The 24,180-nt window shown below is 38.2% G+C and overlaps 1 protein-coding gene across 4 annotated transcripts; it reads right to left on the bottom strand.

Moving 5' to 3' along the window:
- Positions 1-15,152: 15,152 nt before the first annotated feature.
- Positions 15,153-23,734, bottom strand: TAC1 (tachykinin precursor 1). 4 transcript variants are annotated; one of them, XM_003921239.2, is made up of 7 exons: positions 23,470-23,734; positions 22,929-23,060; positions 21,845-21,941; positions 21,347-21,391; positions 20,743-20,766; positions 19,225-19,278; positions 15,153-15,749 (listed from the first exon to the last, which is right to left on the bottom strand). In XM_003921239.2, exons 2-7 carry the CDS (start codon positions 23,049-23,051, stop codon positions 15,700-15,702), a joined length of 393 nt encoding a protein of 130 aa, XP_003921288.1. In that variant the 5' UTR covers positions 23,052-23,060; positions 23,470-23,734; the 3' UTR covers positions 15,153-15,699. The 4 variants fall into 4 exon arrangements, with proteins under 4 accessions (XP_003921288.1, XP_003921290.1, XP_003921289.1 ...); XM_003921241.3 differs by lacking the exon at positions 19,225-19,278; XM_003921240.3 differs by lacking the exon at positions 21,347-21,391.
- Positions 23,735-24,180: the final 446 nt, after the last annotated feature.

The raw sequence follows: 24,180 nt of genomic DNA, 5'->3' as shown, positions 1-24,180 counted from the left end.
TTGTCTATTTTGGCTTTTGTTGCCATTGCTTTTGGCGTTTTGGTCATGAAGTCCTTGCCTACACCTATGTCCTGAATGGTTTTGCCTAGATTTTCTTCTAAGGTTTTTATGGTATTAGGTCTGATGTTTAAGTCTTTAATCCATCTGGAGTTAATTTTGGTGTAAGGTGTCAGGAAGGGGTCCTGTTTCTGCTTTCTGCACATGGCTAGCCAGTTTTCCCAACACCATTTATTAAACAGGGAGTCCTTTCCCCATTGCTTGTTTTTGTCAGGTTTGTCGAAGATCAGATGGTTGTGGGTATGTTGTATTTCCTGTGAGGCCTCTGTTCTGTTCCATTGGTCTATATCTCTGTTTTGGTACCAGTACCATGCTGTTTTGATTACTGTAGCCTTGTAGTATAGTTTGAAGTCCGGTAGTGTGATGCCTCCCGCTTTGTTCTTTTTGCTTAGAATTGACTTGGCTATGCGGGCTCTCTTTTGGTTCCATATGAAGTTTAAGGTGTTTTTTTCCAGTTCTGTGAAGAAGGTCATTGGTAGCTTGATGGGAATAGCGTTGAATCTGTAAATTACTTTGGGCAGTATGGCCATTTTCACGATGTTGATTCTTCCTAACCATGAACATGGAATGTTTCTCCATCTGTTTGTATCCTCTCTTATTTCGTTGAGCAATGGCTTGTAGTTCTCCTTGAAGAGGTCCTTTACGTTCCTTGTTAGTTGTATTCCTAGGTACTTTATTCTCTTTGTAGCAATTGTGAATGGCAGTTCGTTCTTGATTTGGCTCTCTTGAAGTCTATTACTGGTGTATAGGAATGCTTGTGATTTTTGCACGTTGATTTTGTATCCTGAGACTTTGCTGAAGTTGTTTATCAGTTTCAGGAGATTTTGGGCTGAGATGATGGGGTCTTCCAGATATACAATCATGTCATCTGCAAATAGAGACAATTTGATTTCCTCCTTTCCAATTTGGATACCCTTTATTTCTTTTTCTTGCCTGATTGCTCTGGCTAGAACTTCCAGTACTATATTGAATAGGAGTGGTGAGAGAGGGCATCCTTGTCTAGTGCCAGATTTCAAAGGGAATGCTTCCAGTTTTTGCCCATTCAGTATGATATTGGCTGTTGGTTTGTCGTAAATAGCTTTTATTGTTTTGAGATACGTTCCGTCAATACCTAGTTTATTGAGGGTTTTTAGCATAAAGGGTTGTTGAATTTTGTCAAAAGCCTTCTCTGCATCAATAGAGATAATCATGTGGTTTTTGTCTTTGGTTCTGTTTATGTGGTGAATTACGTTTATGGACTTGTGTATGTTGAACCAGCCTTGCATCCCCGGGATGAATCCTACTTGATCATGGTGGATGAGCTTTTTGATATGCTGTTGCAATCGGTTTGCCAGTATTTTATTGAAGATTTTTGCATCTATGTTCATCATGGTATTGGCCTGAAATTTTCTTTTCTTGTTGAGTCTCTGCCGGATTTTGCTATCAGGATGATGTTTGTCTCGTAAAATGATTTGGGAAGGATTCCCTCTTTTTGGATTGTCTGGAATAGTTTCAGAAGGAATGGTATCAGCTCCTCCTTGTATGTCTGGTAGAATTCAGCTGTGAACCCATCTGGACCTGGGCTTTTTTTGGGTGGTAGGCTCTTTATTGCTGCCTCGACTTCAGACCATGTTATTGGTCTATTCAGGGTTTCGGCTTCTTCCAGGTTTAGGCTTGGGAGGTTGCAGGTGTCCAGGAATTTATCCATTTCTTCCAGGTTTACTAGTTTATGTGCATAGAGTTGTTTGTAATAATCTCTGATGATGGTTTGGATTTCTGTGGAATCTGTGGTGATATCCCCTTTATCGTTTTTTATTGCATCAATTTGGTTATTCTCTCTTTTCTTTTTTATTAATCTGGCTAGTGGTCTGTCTATTTTGTTGATCTTTTCAAAAAACCAGCTCCTGGATTTATTGATTTTTTGAAGAGTTTTTTGTGTCTCTATTTCCTTCAGTTCTGCTCTGATCTTAGTTATTTCCTGTCTTCTGCTAGGTTTTGAGTTTTTTTGATCTTGCTCCTCTAGCTCTTTCAATTTTGATGATAGGGTGTCAATTTTAGATCTCTCCTTTCTTCTCATGTGGGCACTCATTGCTATATATTTTCCTCTAGAGACTGCTTTAAATGTGTCCCAGAGATTCTGGTATGTTGTGTCTTCGTTCTCATTGGTTTCGAAGAACATCTTTATTTCTGCCTTCATTTCATTGTTTATCCAGTCAACATTCAAGAGCAAGTTGTTCAGTTTCCATGAAGCTGTGCGGTTCTGAGTTAGTTTCTGCATTCTGAGTTCTAACTCGATTGCACTGTGGTCTGAGAGACTGTTTGTTATGATTTCTGTTCTTTTGCATTTGCTGAGGAGTGATTTATTGCCAATTATGTGGTCAATTTTAGAGTAGGTGTGATGTGGTGCTGAGAAGAATGTATATTCTGTGGATTTGGGGTGGAGAGTTCTGTAAATGTCTATTAGGTTTGCTCGTTCCAGGTCTGTGTTCAGGTCCTGGATATCCTTGTTGATTTTCTGTCTGGTTGATCTGTCTAATATTGACAATGGGGTGTTAAAGTCTCCCACTATTATTGTGTGGGAGTCTAAGTCTCTTTGTAAGTCATTAAGAACTTGCCTTATGTATCTGGGTGCTCCTGTATTGGGTGCATATATATTTAGGATCGTTAGCTCTTCTTGTTGCAGTGATCCTTTTACCATTATGTAATGTCCTTCTTTGTCTCTTTTGATCTTTGTTGCTTTAAAGTCTATTTTATCAGAGATGAGAATTGCAACTCCTGCCTTTTTTTGCTCTCCATTTGCTTGGTAGATCTTCCTCCATCCCTTTATTTTGAGCCTTTGTGTATCCTTGCATGTAAGATGGGTTTCCTGGATACAGCACACTGATGGGTTTTGGCTTTTTATCCAATTTGCCAGTCTGTGTCTTTTGATTGGGGCATTTAGTCCATTTACATTTAGGGATAGTATTGTTATGTGTGAATTTGATGCTGTCATTTTGATGCTACCTGGCTGTTTTGTTGGTTAGTTGATGCAGATTCTTGATTGTGTTGCTGCTTTTTTACCATTTGGTGTGTTTTTGGAGTGGCTGGTACTGGTTGTTCCTTTATATGTGTAGAGCCTCTTTCAGGAGTTCTTGTAGAGCAGGTTTGGTGGTGATGAAATCTCTGAGTGCTTGCTTGTTCACAAAGGATTTTATTTTTCCTTCACTTATGAAGCTGAGTTTGGCTGGATAGGAGATTCTGGGTTGAAAGTTCTTTTCTTTAAGGATGTTGAATATTGGCCCCCAGTCTCTTCTGGCTTGTAGGGTTTCTGCTGAGAGATCTGCTGTGAGTCTAATGGGCTTCCCTTTGTGGGTAACCCGACCTTTCTCTCTAGCTGCCCTTAGCATTTTCTCTTTCATTTCAACCCTGGTGAATCTGACGATTATGTGCCTTGGGGTTGCTCTTCTTGAGGAATATCTCTGTGGTGTTCTCTGTATTTCCTGGATTTGAATATTGGCCTGCCTTGCTAGGTTAGGGAAGTTTTCCTGGATAATATCCTGAAGAGTATTTTCCAGCTTGGATTCATTCTCTTCATCACATTCAGGTACACCTATCAGACGTAGATTAGGTCTTTTCACATAGTCCCACATTTCTTGAAGATTTTGTTCATTCCTTTTTGCGCTTTTTTCTCTGTTCTTGCCTTCTCTTTTTATTTCATTGAGTTGGTCTTCGACCTCTGATATCCTTTCTTCTGCTTGGTCAATTCGGCTGTTGAAGCTTGTGCATGCTTCACGAAGTTCTCGTGTTGCGTTTTTCAGCTCCATCAATTCACTTATTCTCCTCTCTATGCTGTCCATTCTCGTCAGCAGTTCGTCCAATCTTTTTTCAAGGTTCCTATTTTCTTTGCGATGGGTTAGAACATGTTCTTTTAGCTCATTGTAGTTTCTTACTACCCACCTTCTGAAGCCTGATTCTGTCATTTCATCACCCTCCTTCTCCATCCGGTCTGGTTCCCTTGCTGGTGAGGAGTTGTGATCACTTTTAGGAGGAGAGGTGTTCTGGTTTCGGGAGTTTTCATCCTTTTTACACTGGTTTCTACCCATTTTTGTGGGTTTATCCACCTGTTGTCTGTCTCTGTCCCAGGGAGTTGGAGCTTTATGAGTTTCCGTTGCACTACTGCCTTTTTTGATTTTTTTTTCAGGTCGGAGCCGCCCAGCTAGCAGCACGCCTAGCCTCTGCCTGCCCGCAGGGGCTTTGCTGAGCTGCTGTGGGCTCCGCCCAGCTGCCCTGAGCTCTTCCCTGTAGTCCTTTTTATATGGGCGTAGTTAGAACTGTCTGGGCAATGGTGGCCCCGCCTCTGTTATGGCGGACTCTCTCTGTTGTGGCAGGTTGCCTCGGCAACGGCGGGTTGCCTCGGCTGTAGTGGTGGAGAGTCTCAGTAATGGCGGAAGCCCCTCCCGCACGGAGCCGGACCCGTCCCGGTTCAGCTGTGCTTGGTTTGAAGGGCTCAACCCAGAGGGTTTCCAATTACTGTTTTTGTTTTCGTTGTTGTTGGGGGTGGAGGGGTGGGACCAACGGAGCCTGATCACCTGGCTCCCTGACTCAGAGTCTTTTCTTTTAAGTTGAACGACCCCGGGTTCCGGTCGCTTGTTGAAAAGGCGCCGGGATCTCCCGTGCTGCGACTCATGGAGTCGGCTCGAACCGCGGCGCCAGCTCCTGGCGGATTTTTTGCCTAGGAATCTCCTGGCCTGACTCGCTATTTCAGATGAATGGGCTATTCTGCCGTCTCAAGGCTCTGCTCGCCAGCTAAGAGGGCTCCCAGACCAGTGGCTTTTGTACGGAGAACCGCAGCAACAGGGAGTGGTCACAGCAGCCGCGCGGGCGGAATCAGCCCCGCGGGGGCCAAAACAGCCGCACCGGCTGGGACTGCGACGCTGGCGACCCCTCTGCCTGGGTATCTCCTGGTCTGTGGGCAATAAGAGTTCGTCTGGAAATGCGGCGTCCACTCACCCTCTGCACTTTCACTGGGAGCTGAAGTCCTGAGCTGTTCTTAGGCGGCCATCTTGAAAGTCGGATCTCTTTCAATTCTAGGATGCAAAGCCAGAACACGACTGATAACCGCTGTGCCTGACAAAACTGTTGCTGCACACATCTGTACTCTTCAATCAACAAAACCTGAGCTCGTGTTTCCTCCAAAGAACTCAAACCAAAGCAGTTACCTCAGGTGTCTCAAAGTATGGTGCATACTTGTCCTTCAGTCTTCTTTGCTCCAAGCATGTCCACACTGGGCCAAAGGCTTGTCAAGTTGCCAGTCTGGGTCTGGAAAGAAAACCTGGCCGCCTTGCCCCGAGGAGTCTGTCGGCCCGCGTCTGCCTCCAAACCCAGTCTGGCCTCTCACGCCCAGTATCCCTCGGGCGAGCGATATGTCTCTTAAGTCTCTTTTCATCTCTAAGTTACTCTTCCATTTCCTTTCCTTTTCTTTAATCTTAAAATGTATTTGTTGAGGAGCTGGGTATTTTTCTTTAGAATTTCTATTGTCTTTCCCATAAAGTCATTTATTATGTGGCTCTGACTTTTATATTTCCTCTAAATTGGTAGTTAGATCTAGAAACTTGATCAAGCTTGAACATTTTGGCAAGATTTCATACATAATATTGTGTAATTCCACTAAGAAACATATATAACCTGTTTATTTCTCATTCGTGATGTTACTTTTGATTGGTGACTATTACCTAGATCTATTAGTTCATAGAAGCTGTGAAATGATGTTCTAATTCTAATATTTTTTCTTCATTTGTTAGGTGGAATACTTCTATATAGAGAAACTTTTAACAGCTTATTTACGAAAGGCAGGATAAATGCTTGGTTCCTTCCCTTTATTCACTAGTTGAAAATAACAAGTTAGTTCTGTGGCAAAAGACCAACATTTGTTTTCTTTGGGTAATTAATGCTTAGTACAATGACTATCACATAAAAGTAATGTCCTAATAACATGTTATATGAATGAACAGAGTCAATAAATTAATACACAAATTAAGTGAATGATTGAATCACACTGATTGTACACAACCTTACACATATAACGCATAGCAGCCCTGTAAATAGCTGCTTCTTAAGACAGAGAGATCTGGAGGTCCTTAGCAGACAGATGTTCAGACATACATACTAGTCGCCAGTCATGTCCACTGAGTCTGCATGGTCCCAAGCAGAACGGGGGAACTGGCTTCTCATAGCCCCACTGCAAGGTTATGTAGCACTGGATTGCTGCCTAATCGGTTCTGCCTTGTGTACTGATAATCATACTCTGCACTGCCTTGTGCACAACTTCTAAGACATTTCTTAGGCATGCCATGGACATGTCAGTGTACAGTGTAAAAGGTTTTTAGTATAGTTACAGAGTTGTGCACCATCTCCACAATTTTGGAACATTATCTCAAAAGGAAACACCATAGTTTTAGCAGTTACCCCCCATTTCCTTTCCACTGGTAACCACTAATCTACTTTCTCCCTCTGTGGATTTGCTTATTCTGGATATTTTGTATAGGTGGAATAATACAATATCTACTCTTTCTTGACTGGATTCTTTCACCTAGAAAAATGTTTTCAAAGTTTATGAATGCTGCAACATTTACCAGTATTTCATTTATTTTTATTGCAGGATAATATTCTATCATATGGATATATTTAATTTTGCTTATTCATTCATCAGTTTATGGACATTTGGGTTGTTTCCACTTTTTGGCTATATAAATAATACTGCTATGAATATTCTTTTACAGGTTATTGTGTAGACATATGTTCTAATTTCTCTTGGGTATATACCTAGAAAGGAAATTTCTGGGTCATATGGTAACTCTTATGTTTAACATTTTGAGGAACTGCTAACTGTTTTACAAAGTGGCTGCACAATTTTGTATTCTCAAATGCAATGTAGAAGGTTCCCAATTTTTCTACGTTTTTACCAACACTTGTTATTATCTGCCTTATATATTATAGCAACCGCAGTGTGGGTGAAGTTTTATCTCATTGTGAGTTATGTTTACCTTTTCCCAAGGGTTAATAATGTTGAGCAACTTTTCATGCACATATTGAGCATTCTTTGGAGAAACATCTATTTAGATGTTTGTCAATATTTGCCCATATTCACCCCTTATCAGATATGTAATTTTCAAATACTTTCTTCTATGGCTTGTGTTTTCACCTTCTTGATAATGCCCTTTGACACAGAAAAGTTTTTAACTTTGGTGAGGTTTAGAAAATTTTATCTAATTTTTGCTTTTGGTGTTATCTCTACGAAGACTTTGCTAACCCAAGCTGCAAAGATTTACTCCTGTGTTTCATAGTTTTGGGTTACACTAAAGGTCTGTAATCTATCAGAGTTAATTTTTATGTGTGGTGTGAGAAAGGAATGCTTCATCATTCCTTCACATGTGGATATCTAGCTGTCACAGTACCATTGAAAAAGAAGACTATTCTTTCCCTCATTGATTGCTTGTGCACACTTGCTAAAAATCAGTTAACCATAAATATGCAGTTTTATTACTGATTCTCAATTTGATCGCAATAATCTGTATGATTAACTTTATACCAGAGTTAGTTAGAGCTGCACTAACTTGATTATTGCAGCTTTATAGTAAGTTTTGACATTGTAAGTATGAGTCCTCCAAGTTTGTTCTTTTTCAAAATTGTTTTGACTATATTGGATCACTTGGTATTTTACAAGAATTTTAGAATCAGTCAATATCTTGAAAAGGCAGCTGGGAGAGACCTTTGAGACCTATCTTCACCTTTAATATGTTATTAAGGTATATTACAATGATAAGCTTTCTAATGTTGCATCTCTGGAAAAGCCTTATCTAATCATTTTGTGTGTGTGTGTGTGTGTGTGTGTGTAATATTTTATAACATATATAACGTGCTTATAATATAATCATATGTTATACATTGTTTACATAGCATATATAATAGCATATACATAGATTTGTTATTTATATTATTTGTTTCTATGGTACAAGTGGGTATGGCTTACAATTTTCTGTTCTAGAGTCCTTTGGTTTTATATCATGGTTAGGCTAGTCTTATTAAGTGAGTTGGGTAGTTCCTTTTAGGTTTAGACTGACCTCATTAAATGTGTTGGGGAGTTAACTCGCCCTTATTTTCCAATATATGAAACAGTTATTAAAGATGGAAAATTTCATTACTTTCATTCTTAGAGTTTTTAGTTGGAATTATCTATTAAATGGTCTGGGCGACTGCCTTTTAGATTTCAGTATGGGTTAGGAGGTGTAGTTAATGTGTACAACTTGTAAATATTTTTGTTGCCATTGGGCTTCTTTTCGTACTCTAATTTTGAACAGTAATACTTTCTAATAACCAAAAATTATACTTTCACACATTCATTGGTGTAGAATTTTGTATAGCAGTATCTTAAACATTTTTCCAACTCCTGTGTATCTATAGCTATTTTTGTCAATGTTGTTTTACCTTGTCTCTTCTTTTTTTTATAGCTTTCCAAAGTTTATCTCTTTAAAATGATTTCTTTTATTTTTTGTCCTATTGTTTAATTATCTGAAAATTCTACATATACATTTTAAAGTATGTCTACTTGGTAAAGATTCTTCCCCCTCCGTTTTATTAAGGTATAATTTACAAAGACTGGATATATTTATGGTATACAACTTGATGTTTTTAATATATGCATACCTTGGAAAATAATAAAATCAAGCTAATTAACATATTTTTTTGTGTGTGATGAGAAAATTTAAGATCTATATTTTTAGTGATTTTCAATATGTAATATGTTATTATTAACTGTAGCCACCATGCTGTATAATCTCAATGCTTCAGACCTTATTCATCCTGTCTAACTGAAACTTTTTTACACTTTGCTCAACATCTTCATATTTCTATTCCCTTCCCCCAGTCCTTGGCAACCACCATTCTATTCTCTGCTTCTATGAGCTTGACTCAGTTAAGTGAGATCATGTAGTATTTGCCTGTGCCTGGCTTATTTTACTTAGCATGATGTCTTCCAGGTTTATCCATGTGGTTACAAATGATCAGATTTCCTTCTTTGAAAAGATTAAATAGTATTCCATTGTGTGTGTGTGTGTGTGTGTGTGTGTGTGTGCACACGCATGCGTGCACTGCATTTTCTTTATCCATTTATCTGTCAATGAATGCTTAGTTTGATTCCCTATGTTGGTATTGTGAAGAATGTTGCAATGAGCATAGGAATGTAGGTATTTATTCAACACATTGGTTTCATTTTTTAAAAATATATATACCAAGAAGTAGGATTGCTGGATCATATAGTAATTCTGTTTTTAAAATTTTGAGGAATCTTCATACTGTTTTCCATAATAGTTATACTAACCTACATTCCCACCAATAGTATACAAAGTTTCCCTTTTCTCCATATCCTTGCAACATTTGCTGTATTTTGTCTTTTTGATAATACCCATGCTAAGAAGTGTGAGGTGATAGTTCACTGTGGTTTTTATTTGCATTTCCCTAATGGTTAGAGATGTTAAGGATTTTTTCATATGTCTGTTGTCCATTCAAAATTGTTCTTTTTTGCCAATGACATGAACTTATGCATAGAAAACTGTAAAGATTCCACCAAAAAACCCTTGGAACTGATAAATTCTGTATAGTTGTATAATACAAGATCAGCTATAAAATCAACAGCATTTCTGTATACTAACCACAAACTATCCAAAGAAAAAATCAAGAAAATATTATATATGATATTTTTTAAATACACAAAATATTAAGAAATAAATTTGACAGGAATTTCTATATTTTTCTACATCAAAAACTATAAAAACTATAAAACATTTTACTGCTTTCTTTTTAATTTGGATCCTTTTTATTTCTTTTTCCTGCCTAATTGCTTGGCTAGGCCTATAGTACTATATTGAATAAAAGTGTTAAGAGTAGGCATCCTTGCTTTGTTACTAATCTTAGAAGGAAAGCTTTCAACTTTTTACTGTGGAGTATAATGTTAACTGTAAACTACTTATTTGTGGGCTTTATCATGTTGAGAAAAATAACAAAAAGAATATTGGTATATTCTTTCTGTAGTTATTTGTTGAGAGTTTTAATCATAAAAGGATGTTGAATTTGTTGAATGCTTTTTTTGCATCTATTGAAATATTAATATAATTTTCATCCTTCCATGAAATCACACCAATAATTTGCATATATTTAATCATCTTTGCAACCCAAAGATAAATACCACTTAATCGTGGTTCCTTTAATGTGCTGTGGAATTTGGCTTGCTAGTATTTTTTGAGGATTTTTGGGGTTCATTAGGGATGAAGATTCTTGATTGCAAATGTCTTAATTATCTATATGTCTATTTCATAAAAATTCTTATGTTATTTAATTACTGTTATCCTTGCTTTTTGACTCAAAATGTGTGACATTTTTTATAGCTATTTTATATATATATATATATATATATATATATATATATATATATATATATATTTTTTTTTTTTTTTGAGACGGAGTTTCGCTCTTGTTACCCAGGCTGGAGTGCAATGGCGTGATCTCGGCTCACCGCAACCTCCGCCTCCTGGGCTCAGGCAATTCTCCTGCCTCAGCCTCCTAAGTAGCTGGGATTACAGGCACGCACCACCATGCCCAGCTAACTTTTTGTATTTTTAGTAGAGACGGGGTTTCACCTTGTTGACCAGGATGGTCTCGATCTCTCGACCTCGTGATCCACCCGCCTCGGCCTCCCAAAGTGCTGGGATTACAGGCTTGAGCCACCGCGCCCGGCCTTATTTATATATTTTTAATACTTTAAAATATTTTGATTGGCGTATCTATATAAAAACTTTTTGTAACAGAATGGCTATAATCAAAAAGACAAAATACAAGTGCTGCAAGGATATGGAGGAAAAGGAAACTTTGTACGCTACTGGTGGGAATGTAGATTAGTACGATTATTATGGAAAACAATATGGAGATTCCTCAAAAATTTAAAAATGGAACTATATGATCCAGCAATCCCACTTCTGGATATACACGTATTTTAAAAAATAAAATCAGTACTTTGAAGGGATACCTGCATTCCTGTGTTCATTGCAGTATTCTTCACAATTACCAGTAAAAATATGCTATATATATAAATTTTTGAAGTTCTTTTTGGTAAAGGTGAGATCTCACTATATTTCCTGTACTGGTCTCAAACTCCTGGATTCAGCTAATCCTTCTTTGTTGGCTTCCCAGAGTGCTGGGATTACAGGTGTGAGCCACTGTGCCCAGCCTGCTTTATATATTTTGAATATGCCTCATATTCATAAAGGTTCAATGCTGTTGTGTATTCTTAGTAGATTATTTCTTTTTTTAGTATTAATAATTATTTTTGATTTCCTAGCATTTTTACCAGGAAAATACTGACTTGTATGACAGTAAAATTGCTATATAATCATGTTAATATTTGACAGATTTTTAAAATATCCTTTTATTTTTTAACACTTTTCTATTTTTTTCAGGTTTGTCTTTTGGTAAATAATAAATAGCAACCTGACATCTCTGTCTTTTAATAGGTCTAATAAAATTACTCATATTTATGTAAATATACATGTTTAGTTAGTTTTTTTAAACCAAGAGTTTCTAAAAGCTTTCTTTCCTTCGGTTGATTAGATTGTGTTTTGCAACAGTTTCCTTATTCTGTTTTAATAGCTATTCATCTATTTAATTTTAGCCTGCGTGTATTTTTAACTCACACACAGAAACTTACACATTCTTTGAAAAACAAAGTCTGGACTATATTCTAGCCTTCTCAATAACACAATAAATTTAGCATGTATTCATTTCCTTTTATACTATCCTTCCTTCTCCCCCAGCTAATTCCCATGCTGACATCTTATTGGATTTTATTTCTAGATTGTTTATTTAACACACATACACATGTATAACTACTTCAATTTAGCAATATTTTTAAAATGATTACTTCACTCACCGTATTTCTTGTAATTATTTCCTCCCAGATTTAGTTTTCTTCTTGCTGAAATATGTCCTTAGTAATTTTTTCAAAGAAGGTGCGTGTAAACTTTCTAAGGTCTTATCTGTGTGAATATGCCCTTAATTTGTGAAAGAAGATGAATGACTAAATTTATTTCACTGACCCTAGTCAGATCCAGACCCACACCTCTTTCTCCTCACTTTTCCTCCCAGACCCAAATTGCATAACAGCTGCTAGAACCTTAGCTTCAGTCTTGCAGTACCTGAATCCTGTCTCACTATTAATACAGCCCCATATCTTCTCTGAATTGGAACAATTCTTTGTATAAAAATCTTTCCTATGTTTTGCACAAATCCCGGCATGCTTATTGACTTCCCTAAACATATACCTTTAAAAATCATTTGTAAGGATTTTGGGTTAGAAGGGGAGATTTCAGCATGTGCTCAAATTGAAGTAAGATACTCTTATTTTCTGTTTGGTTGGACCCATGTGACAGTATATCCCTGGGGATATAGAGAAGGACTTTTATTGTTACTCTGTACTTTCCTTTGTTTGAATTACTGCTTATTAATTTCCCTTTGATTCAAGATAAGAGAGTACACTTGTGTTGAATATTATCCTTCCTCCTCCCCTGCCCCACCCACCAATGCACCTGTCAGCTTTCTCTCTCTGCTTAAGAGCCCTGATGCTGCTTACCTGTGTAGACAGCATTCAAGGGCTTCTACTCTTCTGTTTTCCAGTTAGGTTTGCCCAGTGGGAGGTACTGACAGGAGATCAGACAGCTGAGTGGCAATGAGGATGGAATATTTATTCCCTGGTCATTCCATTCTCCTCCTCCCACCCATAACTGAACACCTTGTTTTAGCTCCACCCTTTTACTGAAGACAACTGCTGTCAGGCAGCCTTTTGAATACAAGGACCCTCACTTCCTCACCTTAATCCTTCTGGCCTAGGGGTAGCATGGAGAACCGTATACCATTACTAGCTTCTCTGCATGCTGCCTGTATCTTTGTAATTAGTCCCTTTATTAGCCCCTCCTCAAATTAGCTTGAGAGTAATTTATTTTTGACCTGGGCCCTGATCAATACAAAAATAAAACAAAAACCAAAACAATAATGCGTACAGGTAACTTTATATAGTTCGGTCTTTTTGCTGTTTCATAACAATAAAATACTTAAGAAAGAATATAGGTGAAAAGAATTTCCTTTAGCTAAGGTAAGTTAGAGAAAGTAATAATAATTTTTTGAGCAGAAACTTAAACCGAAGTTTCTCTCCTTTTTCTATTTGCATTGCTGCTGGGTTTCTGGGCCTAGAGGGAAAGCAGGCAGGAGTGAAGTCTCGCCAATGCATGTCTTTATGTAGCACTGTGGGATCAGGCCATGGAGATTTACGGAATTTCTCAGTAGGAAGGGGCCATGGGGACTATCTAGTGCAGCAGTGAACAGCACAAAGCACTGCAAATTTGTGATAGAGTCTGGATTTATATATTTGTGAGGCAAAGATTTAAATACCACCCCATGCTGTTGCTTGTTCAGTGTGTCTGGTGCCTATAACAATTTTTTATGGCTAAAATATAGAACTAACTTTCACACTGGCATTTTGAACAGTAGCTTACAATGGGAACAGGTAACATTCACTGAACACTCACTGTGTGTGAGAGATTGTGTTCAAAGCTTTACTTGCATTATCTGACTCAACCATCAGCTAAATGCCATGTCGTGAGTACTAGTGTTATTCTAATCTTACTGATGAGGAAAATGAGGCAAAGAAATTTAAGGGACTCGCCCATCTTTACAAGGCAATTCATAACATGATAGAGCCAAGATTCAAACCTGAGTAGTATGACACTGAGTCCCATGTGCTTGTCCACTAAAAGTGTTCCTCTTGCTACACGAGCTATGCAGAAAAACTGCAGCATACATGTATATAACACAAATGCTGCTTTGTGTCTAACAACATACCATACATGTTGTTCCACATTATTAAATACACCATGATGCCACTTTAAATGACTGTATAATATTCTGTTGTTTTAATATATATTTGTTTAATCAATGTCATTGTTGGATAGTAATTTGCTCTATTTCCTTCTCAGTTCATTTCCAGTCCTGACTCCTATTATATTTTAATCTCTGACCCCAGCATTTCTTCAACCTCATCTGTAAAATGATAATAATGATGATAGTATTTCTGTCATTGAGCGATTAAGTACATATGTAATTTTAGGTAATGATAATAGAATATTAAACATTGCTGTTGGGGAGTGGGGCTCTAGGGGATGACTCTGGTTTTTCCCCTTTTGCTTGCCATTACATATTCTTTTAATATTTAGATATATTGTATAATAAGGAATATGACTTGGAACTTTTAAAAAACTATTTAATTGAAAATATAAATGTCAAAATATGCTTTAGCTCTTCTATCCTACAAACAGTTCTGTTGCTCCCAGTCACCCATCCAGGCTAAATTCATTTTTTTTACTTCACTGAACAGTGCTTGTCTGTATTGTTTTACCCCTGGTCAATACTTCACATGCTCTATGCAATCAGAAAATGATTCCAAGGACACTTATCAATAAAAATGCATGAGCCTCCCTCTCAATGCTCAGTATTTATTCCTGATGCATGTGCTTCTGCCAGACAGAGAGAGTGTTATGGGTGTTAGCAATTCAAAGGCACTCCTTAGAAATGCTGGAAAGGAGTTCTTATTTTTGCTGTGAGGGTGATCCCCTATTATCAGCACCTCATCTTCTGTATCATCTTCTGACAATCTTTGTGAGCATTTGATTTGCTATCTTAATTCTAGTGAGCCTCATACACTGATGCATTTATACCTAGGCTCTGCACAGGGCTAAAATGGTAGTGAGCTGATGTTTTACTCAACAAGAAAATAATCAGTGAAATACATCTTTGAAATAGATTATTATCCTATTTGTAAAAATGAATCAAAGATGTATAAAACCAGAACTTAGCCTTTACTCTTTGGATTTCAAAATGCAATTATGTTTTTCATAAATGATCTCATGACAAATGATTTAGCAAAAAAGTATGTGTGAGAGAGAGAAATTTTAGACAAAACTGCTTGGAATATATTTTATCTATTAAAGGAAAGATTGCTAATTGGATATAAATTTTAATAAAATAATATGACAAAAATCTTCAAGATATTTTTTCTTTTATTTAAAATGTTAGCTATCACAACACATCATACAATGAAATGAAGACCTTAGAATCACATTAAAACTTTTAAAAAACATCTCTATATAGTCACAAAACATGATACATGCTTCAGAGATACAAATATAGTGTAATACCAAAATCTCAGTACATTTTCACCATGAAAACAAGTAGGAAAAGCACAAAACTATCAGGAGTTTCCTTCTGTTTCCACAGTAGCTGACACAACTGCTTCAAAGCAATGATTTCTTTCTTTAGGGACTGTATCACTGACAGGGTTTTACAATTTCATTGAACACTGTGCTTTGTTGAGAAGTAACCACTTATTTCTATTTTAAGGGAGTTATACTGGAATTAAAGCACATGTTTACAACACATATTGGCACAATATGAAAAATAAACAGTTTTTGAATTTTCAATGCCAAACAATTGTTGTTAAATAAATAATTATTCCTCATTGTGCATGTCTTATTTTACCTTTCATTGCCCACTGACACAAATGAAGCTGAATAAATAACATTAGGTAGTTTATTTACGTCTTCTTTCATAATTCTGCATGGCACTCCTTTCATAAGCCACTGAAAACAAAGAGAAGGTAAAATGTTTTTTAAGTGATTCACTGAGGGAGTTAAACAACTAAAGTCAGGGCATATAGTAATTTATTTTAAACTCATAATGACATTTTTCCCCTCTGTGGAAGTATTTCTAGGAATGTTATTTGCACATCTTCCAATCCTGCCCCGGTCTCTATTCTGATTGGAAGTGATCTAACCACCAGAACTCAGTTTCTTTTGTCATTCATCATATAGTTGGTGCCCCCAAAGCTTATTTCCACAATATATTCCAGTGTTGATTCTCAGCAGCTTTCTCAAGCAGTGGCAAATACCCACAGTGAATTATAGAAAGGAAAAATGCCTAAAATAACCAGGAATATTAGTAGGATAAAAACAAAATGTGGGACTTTTATTCTAGCAGAGACCGTGGGCCAAATCCAGACTACCATTTGCTCTTGTAAATAGGTTTATAGGAATACAGACATACTCATTCACTTACATATTGTCTATGGCCGCTTTGGCCTAAAATAACAGATTTGGGTAGTTGCAACAGAGATTACGTGGCTCACAAAGCCTAAAATATTTATGATCTGTTTATTTTCAGAAAAAGTTTGCTGATCTCTGTTCAAGGGACATCTAATTGTGTGGGAGTCTCTTCCTCCCTTGTGGCTACCTCCCAGTGATGAATTGTCCTCCAGATTAAAAACAGCTCATGTACCACAGGTAAGTCAGTTGAGCCATGTAAATCCTACACTGTTTAACTTTTCACGAGCACCTGAATGGCCTACAAGGATTAATTATTGCTTCTAAAGGTATTTAACATATAGCTAGCAAGTAATTTAAACATATTATCTGGAAAAAAATGCCGAAATTGTGCATTATATATAACTTCAAAGGAATCTGTAACCACAAAGTTGTAAAAATCAGACTATTGTTATCAAAATATCTAGGGATATTTTTCATCATCTTAACCTTATAGACTTAGATGTATGTTATAGTAGAAATACTATGCTTTTTGAAATTTAGTATGGCTTGTATAAAATACTGAATTTAAACAGAAACAGTGGAAAGATCTGTGAAGAATCTGTAGGAATAATAGGTAGCTACTATGAGAAGTTTCTCCAGTGAGAAGAGGTTTGTTGACAGAGAAGGCAGGTAAAGGCACCAGTGTTTTCACTTCCCTCTTTTAATTCTGGTCTTAAACACCCAACTATCCTTTAAGTGAGGTTAACAATAAGCTGAATATTTTATATCAATTAAATATGCACTTGTGAGGCAGAACACTCTGAGCCCCACACTGGACAGGCTCGAAGGAAGGAAAGAGTTTATTTCTCATTCTGGTTTGATTATGTTAGGAACAGGATGAATAGCCCAAGTTCAGTCTCTGACAAGCTTTAGGTAACATGACTCTGTGCCTCAGAAAAATGAGATGAAAGCTAATGTCAACTAAGGAAAGACAGACTAGTGATTTAGCTGGAACATAATGTCCTCTTACCTGGTCTTTGAATCCTCTGAAGCCTGATATAAATTTTTGAGTGTATGAGCTGATGGTTTCTCTGTGAGAGAACATCTAGATTTATCAGATTGTCAAAGAGGTCTCTGACCATGAGTGGGTAAGGATCAGATGGCTGTAGATTAAGGCTGTGATAACCTAGCCGCAATGAGGTATATGAAAAGATCCCTGATTCACTGTGAATCAGATCACATTTTTGCTCATTTTTCATCTATTTATATTTTCTTAACTAAAATGGAGGAACAAAGATTTAGTTACAAATTGATCCTGATTCATTACAGGTGATTCTATTTATCATTACCTATGATTCTTTATTATTTTAAGTACATTTAATAGCACTCAATCTGTTCTAATTTGTACAACATCTATATTATTTGTAAAGTTAAGCATGTTCGGAAACCTATACCAATTCTGGAAATGGAAAGTTGATGACTAATATGATTATCAAGAAAACTACAGTTAAGTGATGACTAGTATGTACTGATACAAATAAAAGCCATTGTGGTTTATATTTATACTTCATTTCCAAAAGTGGGAAGATAATACATATTAATAAAACAATTACAAGTTTTTCATGAAGGTGCATTCATAATTTCTTTCACTTCACTTACACTTCAGCAGCCCAAAATGACTGGTGACAAAATGCAAAGGTAGTGTCTATGTAGAAATTGGAGAACCAATAAAAACACTAGGCTAGCTTGTCCTGTGGACTTCAAAACCAAGAACTATAAATTCCAAATTTATTGGTTATTTTCTATGAAAAGGTCAATTATGAAGCACCTAGAACTTTTCAATTATATGAATATATTATCTGGCTTCTGTGGTAGCCCAGATTGTGTTAACATTTTTTTTCTATTATGGGTTTTAATGTTTGCCCCACAGAAATCAGTTTTATTTGATGTACCCAAGTCTTATATTTCCCAATAAAGAAAAAAATGTCTATTAAAAAACACTAGAATAATTATTTTTGCTAGGCTTCAGACAATTAAGAATTAAGCCACAATATCTTATAGATTGTCTAGAAACTAGAAATAGTCTAAATGGGTAAGACAGCTGGTGATTACTTTCTAATTAATTACATATTTAGTATTTTAATTCTATTTTCACTGAAGGCAAAATAGAATTTGAATAGCTTTTCCAAGAAGCCCAAGAGCTAAGAGCTATAAGGTCTTAGCAAAAAGTGAGCTTCTATTAAAATGATATAGGGGTTATTTATCTTGAAATCAGTGTAATGATTTAGTTAACTAATAATGGTTTTCAGATATACATATGTGATATTTACAAAAAAGGTGGAAACTGAAGAGAAGGAAATGTGCAGTCTTTAAATCATATGAAAGAGTTGTCAGAATTAAAATGAGAATTGTGGCTTCCTTTCTCTCTAAGGGGTTTACAGCCAGAACACTCAAGGATATTTACTTCTGTTCCTTTTGAAAGTAGTGAAATAAACCATTATCACTCTCATCCTCTCCAACATCCATTAGGATGTTTAGATTTTGAATTTCTACAACTTCATAAAGATCAAGTAATTTGTATAAAGAATTTGTTTTGTGAATTTATTTATTTGTTTATTTTTGTGTTGGAAGAGTGCCAGATGTAATGTCTTGTAAAACTTTCAAATTACTTTGATAACAAGTGAAAATTAGCCTCATTCTTCCCTGTACTCCCCACTCCACCGTAGTTCAGTAAGGTTAAACAAGACTTATTTAACAGATCTACAGGAAAGAGGATAGGACTAACCCAAAGATTCAGAAAGGATAATGATTAAATGAGGCAGACACTTGTAAGGATGGTGATTTGAGAGAAATAGATAGTAGCTTAATCAGCTATAAATCCATTTGTGGTTACAACAATTGAATTTTTTTTACCATAAATACCCATTTTTATATCTACTACTCCTTTTTAATATTTTAAAAACTATGTCTTAGAAAAAAATAGTAGAAGTAGATTTGAGATACTGTTCATTTTCAGCCATGATTTCATACATACCAGAATTTAAAGCTCTTTTGCCCATTAGTCCAACAAAGGAATCTGTTTTATGCCCTGGAAAAATACATTTAGGGGTATTTTAATATGTATATCTTTGAGTAAACAAACTATTATAACTAGAACAAAGCAAGCTTCTGAATATATGTCTGTATAACAAATATGCATCTACTTTAAGTTTTGATGAGCCTTAATAAAGATTCCTTAAAAGTTTTATAAATTACACTAAATATAGTGAAAGCACTTTTCTCAATTCAACATTTAATATTAGCAAGAACTTTTTATTCATATTATATTTTATCTGTTATATAAGGTTTTAAAAACTATTTTTTTTTTTGTTATTTGACCTAGCTTTCATTTTTTAGGAAGTCAATTTCACATTTATGTGAGAGTGAAATGTTCAAGCATATTTCCTTACGTTATTGAAAAGTTGTACTTCTCAGCAAGTAGACCTTAATTAAATCAGATTCCTTTGCTTGATAATTAGAACCTTCTAAAAGGTCAATGTTTTTATTTTATTGGATATAAAAGGATACTGCTTTCAGAAAAGTACATTAGTTTTGACATGAATAGAGTACATTTTTTTTTATCATACAGAAGTTTTTATATATAATTCCCTTCAAAGTCAAATCCTTGGAAAGTAAATATGATTACTATTTATTTATTTTTCAAAGATTAACTCTTGGGAAAAGGCTACTATTTTAATGCTAGGGAGAGAATTTATCTTGTTTTTTTTTTATTTTAATGTTTGAGAATAGAGCTGCTATGTTAATGTGGCCTGCTCTGCCACACAATGAACCAAATCCAAGACAGGGTACATGCATGGACAGTATGATGAAGATGGACCCTTAACAACTTCTTGTCAACTCTGGTTCCATTGAGAAACAAATTTAATGATCTTTAGGTACCACAATTCTGCCATCTTTTCTTCCCTAAGAAATGTTTTACTAATTGAGTTTTCCCATTCAGTTGTGGGATTAAAAAACTGCATCTCCACCCATCTTTATTTTTAGTATGGATTCTCTACTCATATTCACTCACTCATTCCATTTAGTTGACTGCTGGATGACCCTAATTAAATGACATCATTGTTGGAGCAAGCATATTAACATGAGTTAGAAGATGCCTATAAACGCTTGTGGGGTTTTCCTGGTTTTTGTTTGTTTGTTTGTTTCTTTAACAATGAAGGTAAGCTTAGTGGGTGGGAAGAAATCTGTATGGAGGATTTCTAATCTTAGGGTTGAAATTCTTATCTAAAACTAACAATTTAAGGGATCTAAAAGAATTTTTTCTTTTTTTTTAATGCAATGCATCTTTTTGGTAAGTACAATATGTCTAAACAACACAGCTTTAAACAATCATGTTCTGGATGTAATATGAATCTCCCCCATTCTTATATTGTCTTCATTAAACCTATTAAGTCCTAAGGTTATGGTAGAAAATAAGGTAAGATAAATAAAGTGGAATTCAATCTAATTTTACATTTAAATTTGATAAATGTCAAAAAAATTTTGAACTTACTTTTGTGAGAGATCTGGCCATGGCCTAGAAGAAAGATAAAATTAGCAAACACATATAGATTTGTTTTTAAAGATGCTACATTATATCTTTTATAAAATAATTTGATTCTCAAAATATGTAACATTTTCTATTATCCTGAGGAATAAAGCAGAATCGTAAATGCTAAACAAATTATTAATCATAAAAACTAAATATTTAAACAAACTAATGAAATTTTATTAAGTGCCCTCTATGGGATTCAACCTAGGACTATGAGACTTTTGAGGCCTCTTATTAATTGTAAGACTGTAACATCTCCCACCTTCGAGGCTGAGCACCCATTCAGAGGGAGGGAGGGAGGGAGGGGGGAGAGAGAGAGAGAGAGAGAGAGAAAGAGAGAGAGAAAGAAAGAGAGAGAGGAGGGAGGGAGAAGAGAAGAGAGGGAAAGGGAGAGAGGGAGAGGGAGGGGGGAGAGAGACAGACTGAGACATAGAGGGAGGGTATGCAAATCCATCTCTTTATTAGGTATAATCCAGATCTTGTATTTCAGCCCACAAAATATTTTATTTCACTTTCCTACATGTGCTTTCACAATAGTAAAATAAAGATTTATAGGAATGTTTACCATAAAGAGCCTTTAACAGGGCCACTTGTTTTTCAATTGAGGAATCTGACAAGAGACGAATTGTCATTAACTACATGTTCCACTGATGGTGCGATGAATTCAAGGAAACAGTATTTCTATCCCAAGACAAATCTACTCTCACCTCAGAGAATGCTATAAAATCCTGTTCCACATGCACTTGGATCATTCGCAGTACTTTCTCCCGGAGGCCCGTGCCTTCCCTTTGTCAGTTTGGATCTTTAGTCAAGGGAGCGCTTCACTCGAATAGAGTGAGGCTTGCGAACCAGATCTTTCCCTCCCTCCGAGGGCCCTGCGTGCCTTGGCGCGGTGTGGGCCAGTGTGGCACCTGGGGGATTACACCTCTTTGGAGTGGAAATCTCTACTCAGAGAGAGAGAGAGAGAGAGAGAGAGAGAGAGAGAGACCCTAGGGTACCCCGGGAGGGAGTGAGCATACAGGGCGGAATGCCCAAGAGACCTAGGGACGATCGCCCATCTCACCAGCATCCCGTTTGCCCATTAATCCAAAGAACTGCTGCGGCTTGGGTCTCCGGGCGATTCTCTGCAGAAGATGCTCAAAGGGCTCCGGCAGTTCCTCCTGGGGGACATAAGCACAGACAAAAGGCGTATAAGGCAAACGGAGTGAGGCGCCCAGCAAACCGAGCCCTTCCCGCAGTACTCCGGCCCCGGAGGGGGAGGGGAGGGCAACCTTCCCCACGCTGGGGCTGAGCTGGGTCCCTCCCGAGGCGCTCCCTCTCTCCGCCCCTCTTCTCCGAACTCGCGTCCTGCTCCCCCAAGCCTGCCAGGCCGAGTTAGCAGCTGGCGCGGCGTCTTCAAGCCTCGAGCGCTTTCAGCTCTTTCCTCGCAGCCCGGAGACCTGCGCTCATCTGTCGCGCAGCCACCTGACTCCGTCTTGTCTCGGTACCGGCTTTGGAGAGTCCCCACCACCCTAAATGCACACAGGTGTGTGTGATCTGGGGTTGGGGTTGCGATGGGGAAGGGTGATGATGCTTTACAGACGACTTTCGACTTTCGCCGTTTTCCCGAGGCGCGCTTCCCAGCGCGAGTAGCCTACAAGTTTCTAAACGGAAACTTGAAGCTACCAAGTCCGCAAAACAAATACAAAGGCAGGAAATTAACTTCCCTCCCGCCTCCAGCCCTCCAATGCCCCTGCAGCTCGCGCGTGTGCCCGCTGCTGCCTGCGACCAAGGCGCCCTCCTCTGCCGGTGCCCAGACGCTCGGGCAGTGCAGTTGGACAGGAGCCCCCGAAATCTCCGTTCCTGGGGATGAAAGCTCATGAGATTTCCTGCCTTGTTAGGATCTCGGGCTCATCCGGGAGGGCGTCCCTGCTGCAGGGAGTTTCTGGGCCAGACGGTGCAGCCCTCGGGAAGAAACTTGAATAGTGGGCGCAAAATCCCGTGAGGAACCCGGCAAATAGCGCCCCTTTCTATCCTCCCTCACGCATCCGTTGCCTCTCATCGCGGTTGCGGTGCCTGCCAGGCTAACTAGGGTGCTGTTGCGTGGGAAGGTGACAGCTCCCGAGCCCAGCGAGAAGGCCGCGGGCCGTCCTGGGAAGGGGCCTCACCTTGATCTGGTCGCTGTCGGACCAGTCCGACCAGTAATTCAGATCATCATTGGTTCCTATTTCTTCTGCAAACAGCTGAGTGGAGACGAGAAAAAAGACTGCCAAGGCCACGAGGATTTTCATGTTGGATATCTGGGAAGGGGTAGGGAGAAGAGACCAAAGAGAGAAAAAATGTATCTATTAGGGGTGGTTATCCAAGAGTTAGGGCAGCAGAATTTTCTGCCCCACAACGGATGAGCCAAGATCAAAAGCATAAGGACTAAAGTCTCGCCTGTACCCGTTAGGCAAGATAATCGTGTCCCAAAGATTCTCCAACCTTCTTCTCCCTGAAACCCAGCTCCCCCAGCCTCCCAACCCACCAACCCACACCTTCAAACCGGGAGGCTCTGCAGGTGGAAGACAAAGAGGGGCGTTGGCGTTTGGGAAGCCAGTCTCCCCACTGCCCCTCGCCGCAGCGGCGCACCCAGAGCGGCCACCTCGGACATATGGGCGGCGGGGTGAGCCGGGCAGCCGCGGCCGGCACGGCGGCGCGGGCACTTACTGCAACGGACAGTCCCACGGGGTACCGGGTTCCTCCGAGCGCACGCTGGTCGCTCCGCACTCTAGGTGGCTGCGGCGGGAAAGGAGGAGGTCCGAGCGCGCTCTTTTGCCTGCTCAGTGCCTTGCGGTATTTATCCCAGGCTCCTGGAGCCTCCAGACCCACGTGACACTCTCCCCACGCGACTTTCTGCTCAATATTTAATTAGCCGCCTCCTCTCCTTTCGCTTGCGTGATTGAGAGTTTCCGAGACAGTAACTCGTCGATGCCCATAACATCTGGACCCAATTGGGTTCTAAATGACGCAATTTTAGGAAAATCGAGGTCTCGCCATCCAATCCAGAGCGGCCTGCTTCCGTCTGCAGATCTGATACCCCCTCCTCTCTCCTTCTGAACTGGTTTCAAGACACCTGAGATTACTCATCAAGTTTGAGCAAAGTGACTCATTCCTTGGACTTCCGTAACTTTTCCGTCCCTTTAGACGTCAGGATAAGTTGCACTTTTGAGGATGGCCAAATAACTGTAGGCATTAAGACATTTCGTAGAAATCAGGCTAAGAAAGGAGGACTTCAGTGGAGGGGGGATGGGGAAGCGTTGTTTTCCCCTCTATTTCTAGCTTAAGAATATATAAGTGTTTCTGAGACACAGCATCTTTTTATGACCAGAGCATCCCTCTCCCAAATCAACGTGAATTTCCTTAGCATTACAAAAGGAT

The sequence above is a fragment of the Saimiri boliviensis genome, chromosome 10 (genome assembly GCF_048565385.1).
Source record: "Saimiri boliviensis isolate mSaiBol1 chromosome 10, mSaiBol1.pri, whole genome shotgun sequence".
NCBI classification, from domain to species: domain Eukaryota; kingdom Metazoa; phylum Chordata; class Mammalia; order Primates; family Cebidae; genus Saimiri; species Saimiri boliviensis.
Note: the sequence above shows the minus strand (reverse complement) of the source record. Positions and strands in the feature narration are given on the sequence as shown.

Excerpts from the sequence above, each read along its gene's own strand:
- TAC1 (XM_003921239.2), bottom strand. The coding sequence starts at position 23,051 with ATGAAAATCCTCGTGGCCTTGGCAGTCTTTTTTCTCGTCTCCACTCAG. Across the intron at positions 21,942-22,928 it reads CCGACAGCGACCAGATCAAG|GAGGAACTGCCGGAGCCCTT; the intron begins GTGAGGCCCCTT and ends TATGTCCCCCAG. Across the intron at positions 19,279-20,742 it reads TGGCCAGATCTCTCACAAAA|GGCATAAAACAGATTCCTTT; the intron begins GTAAGTTCAAAA and ends GTATTTTTCCAG.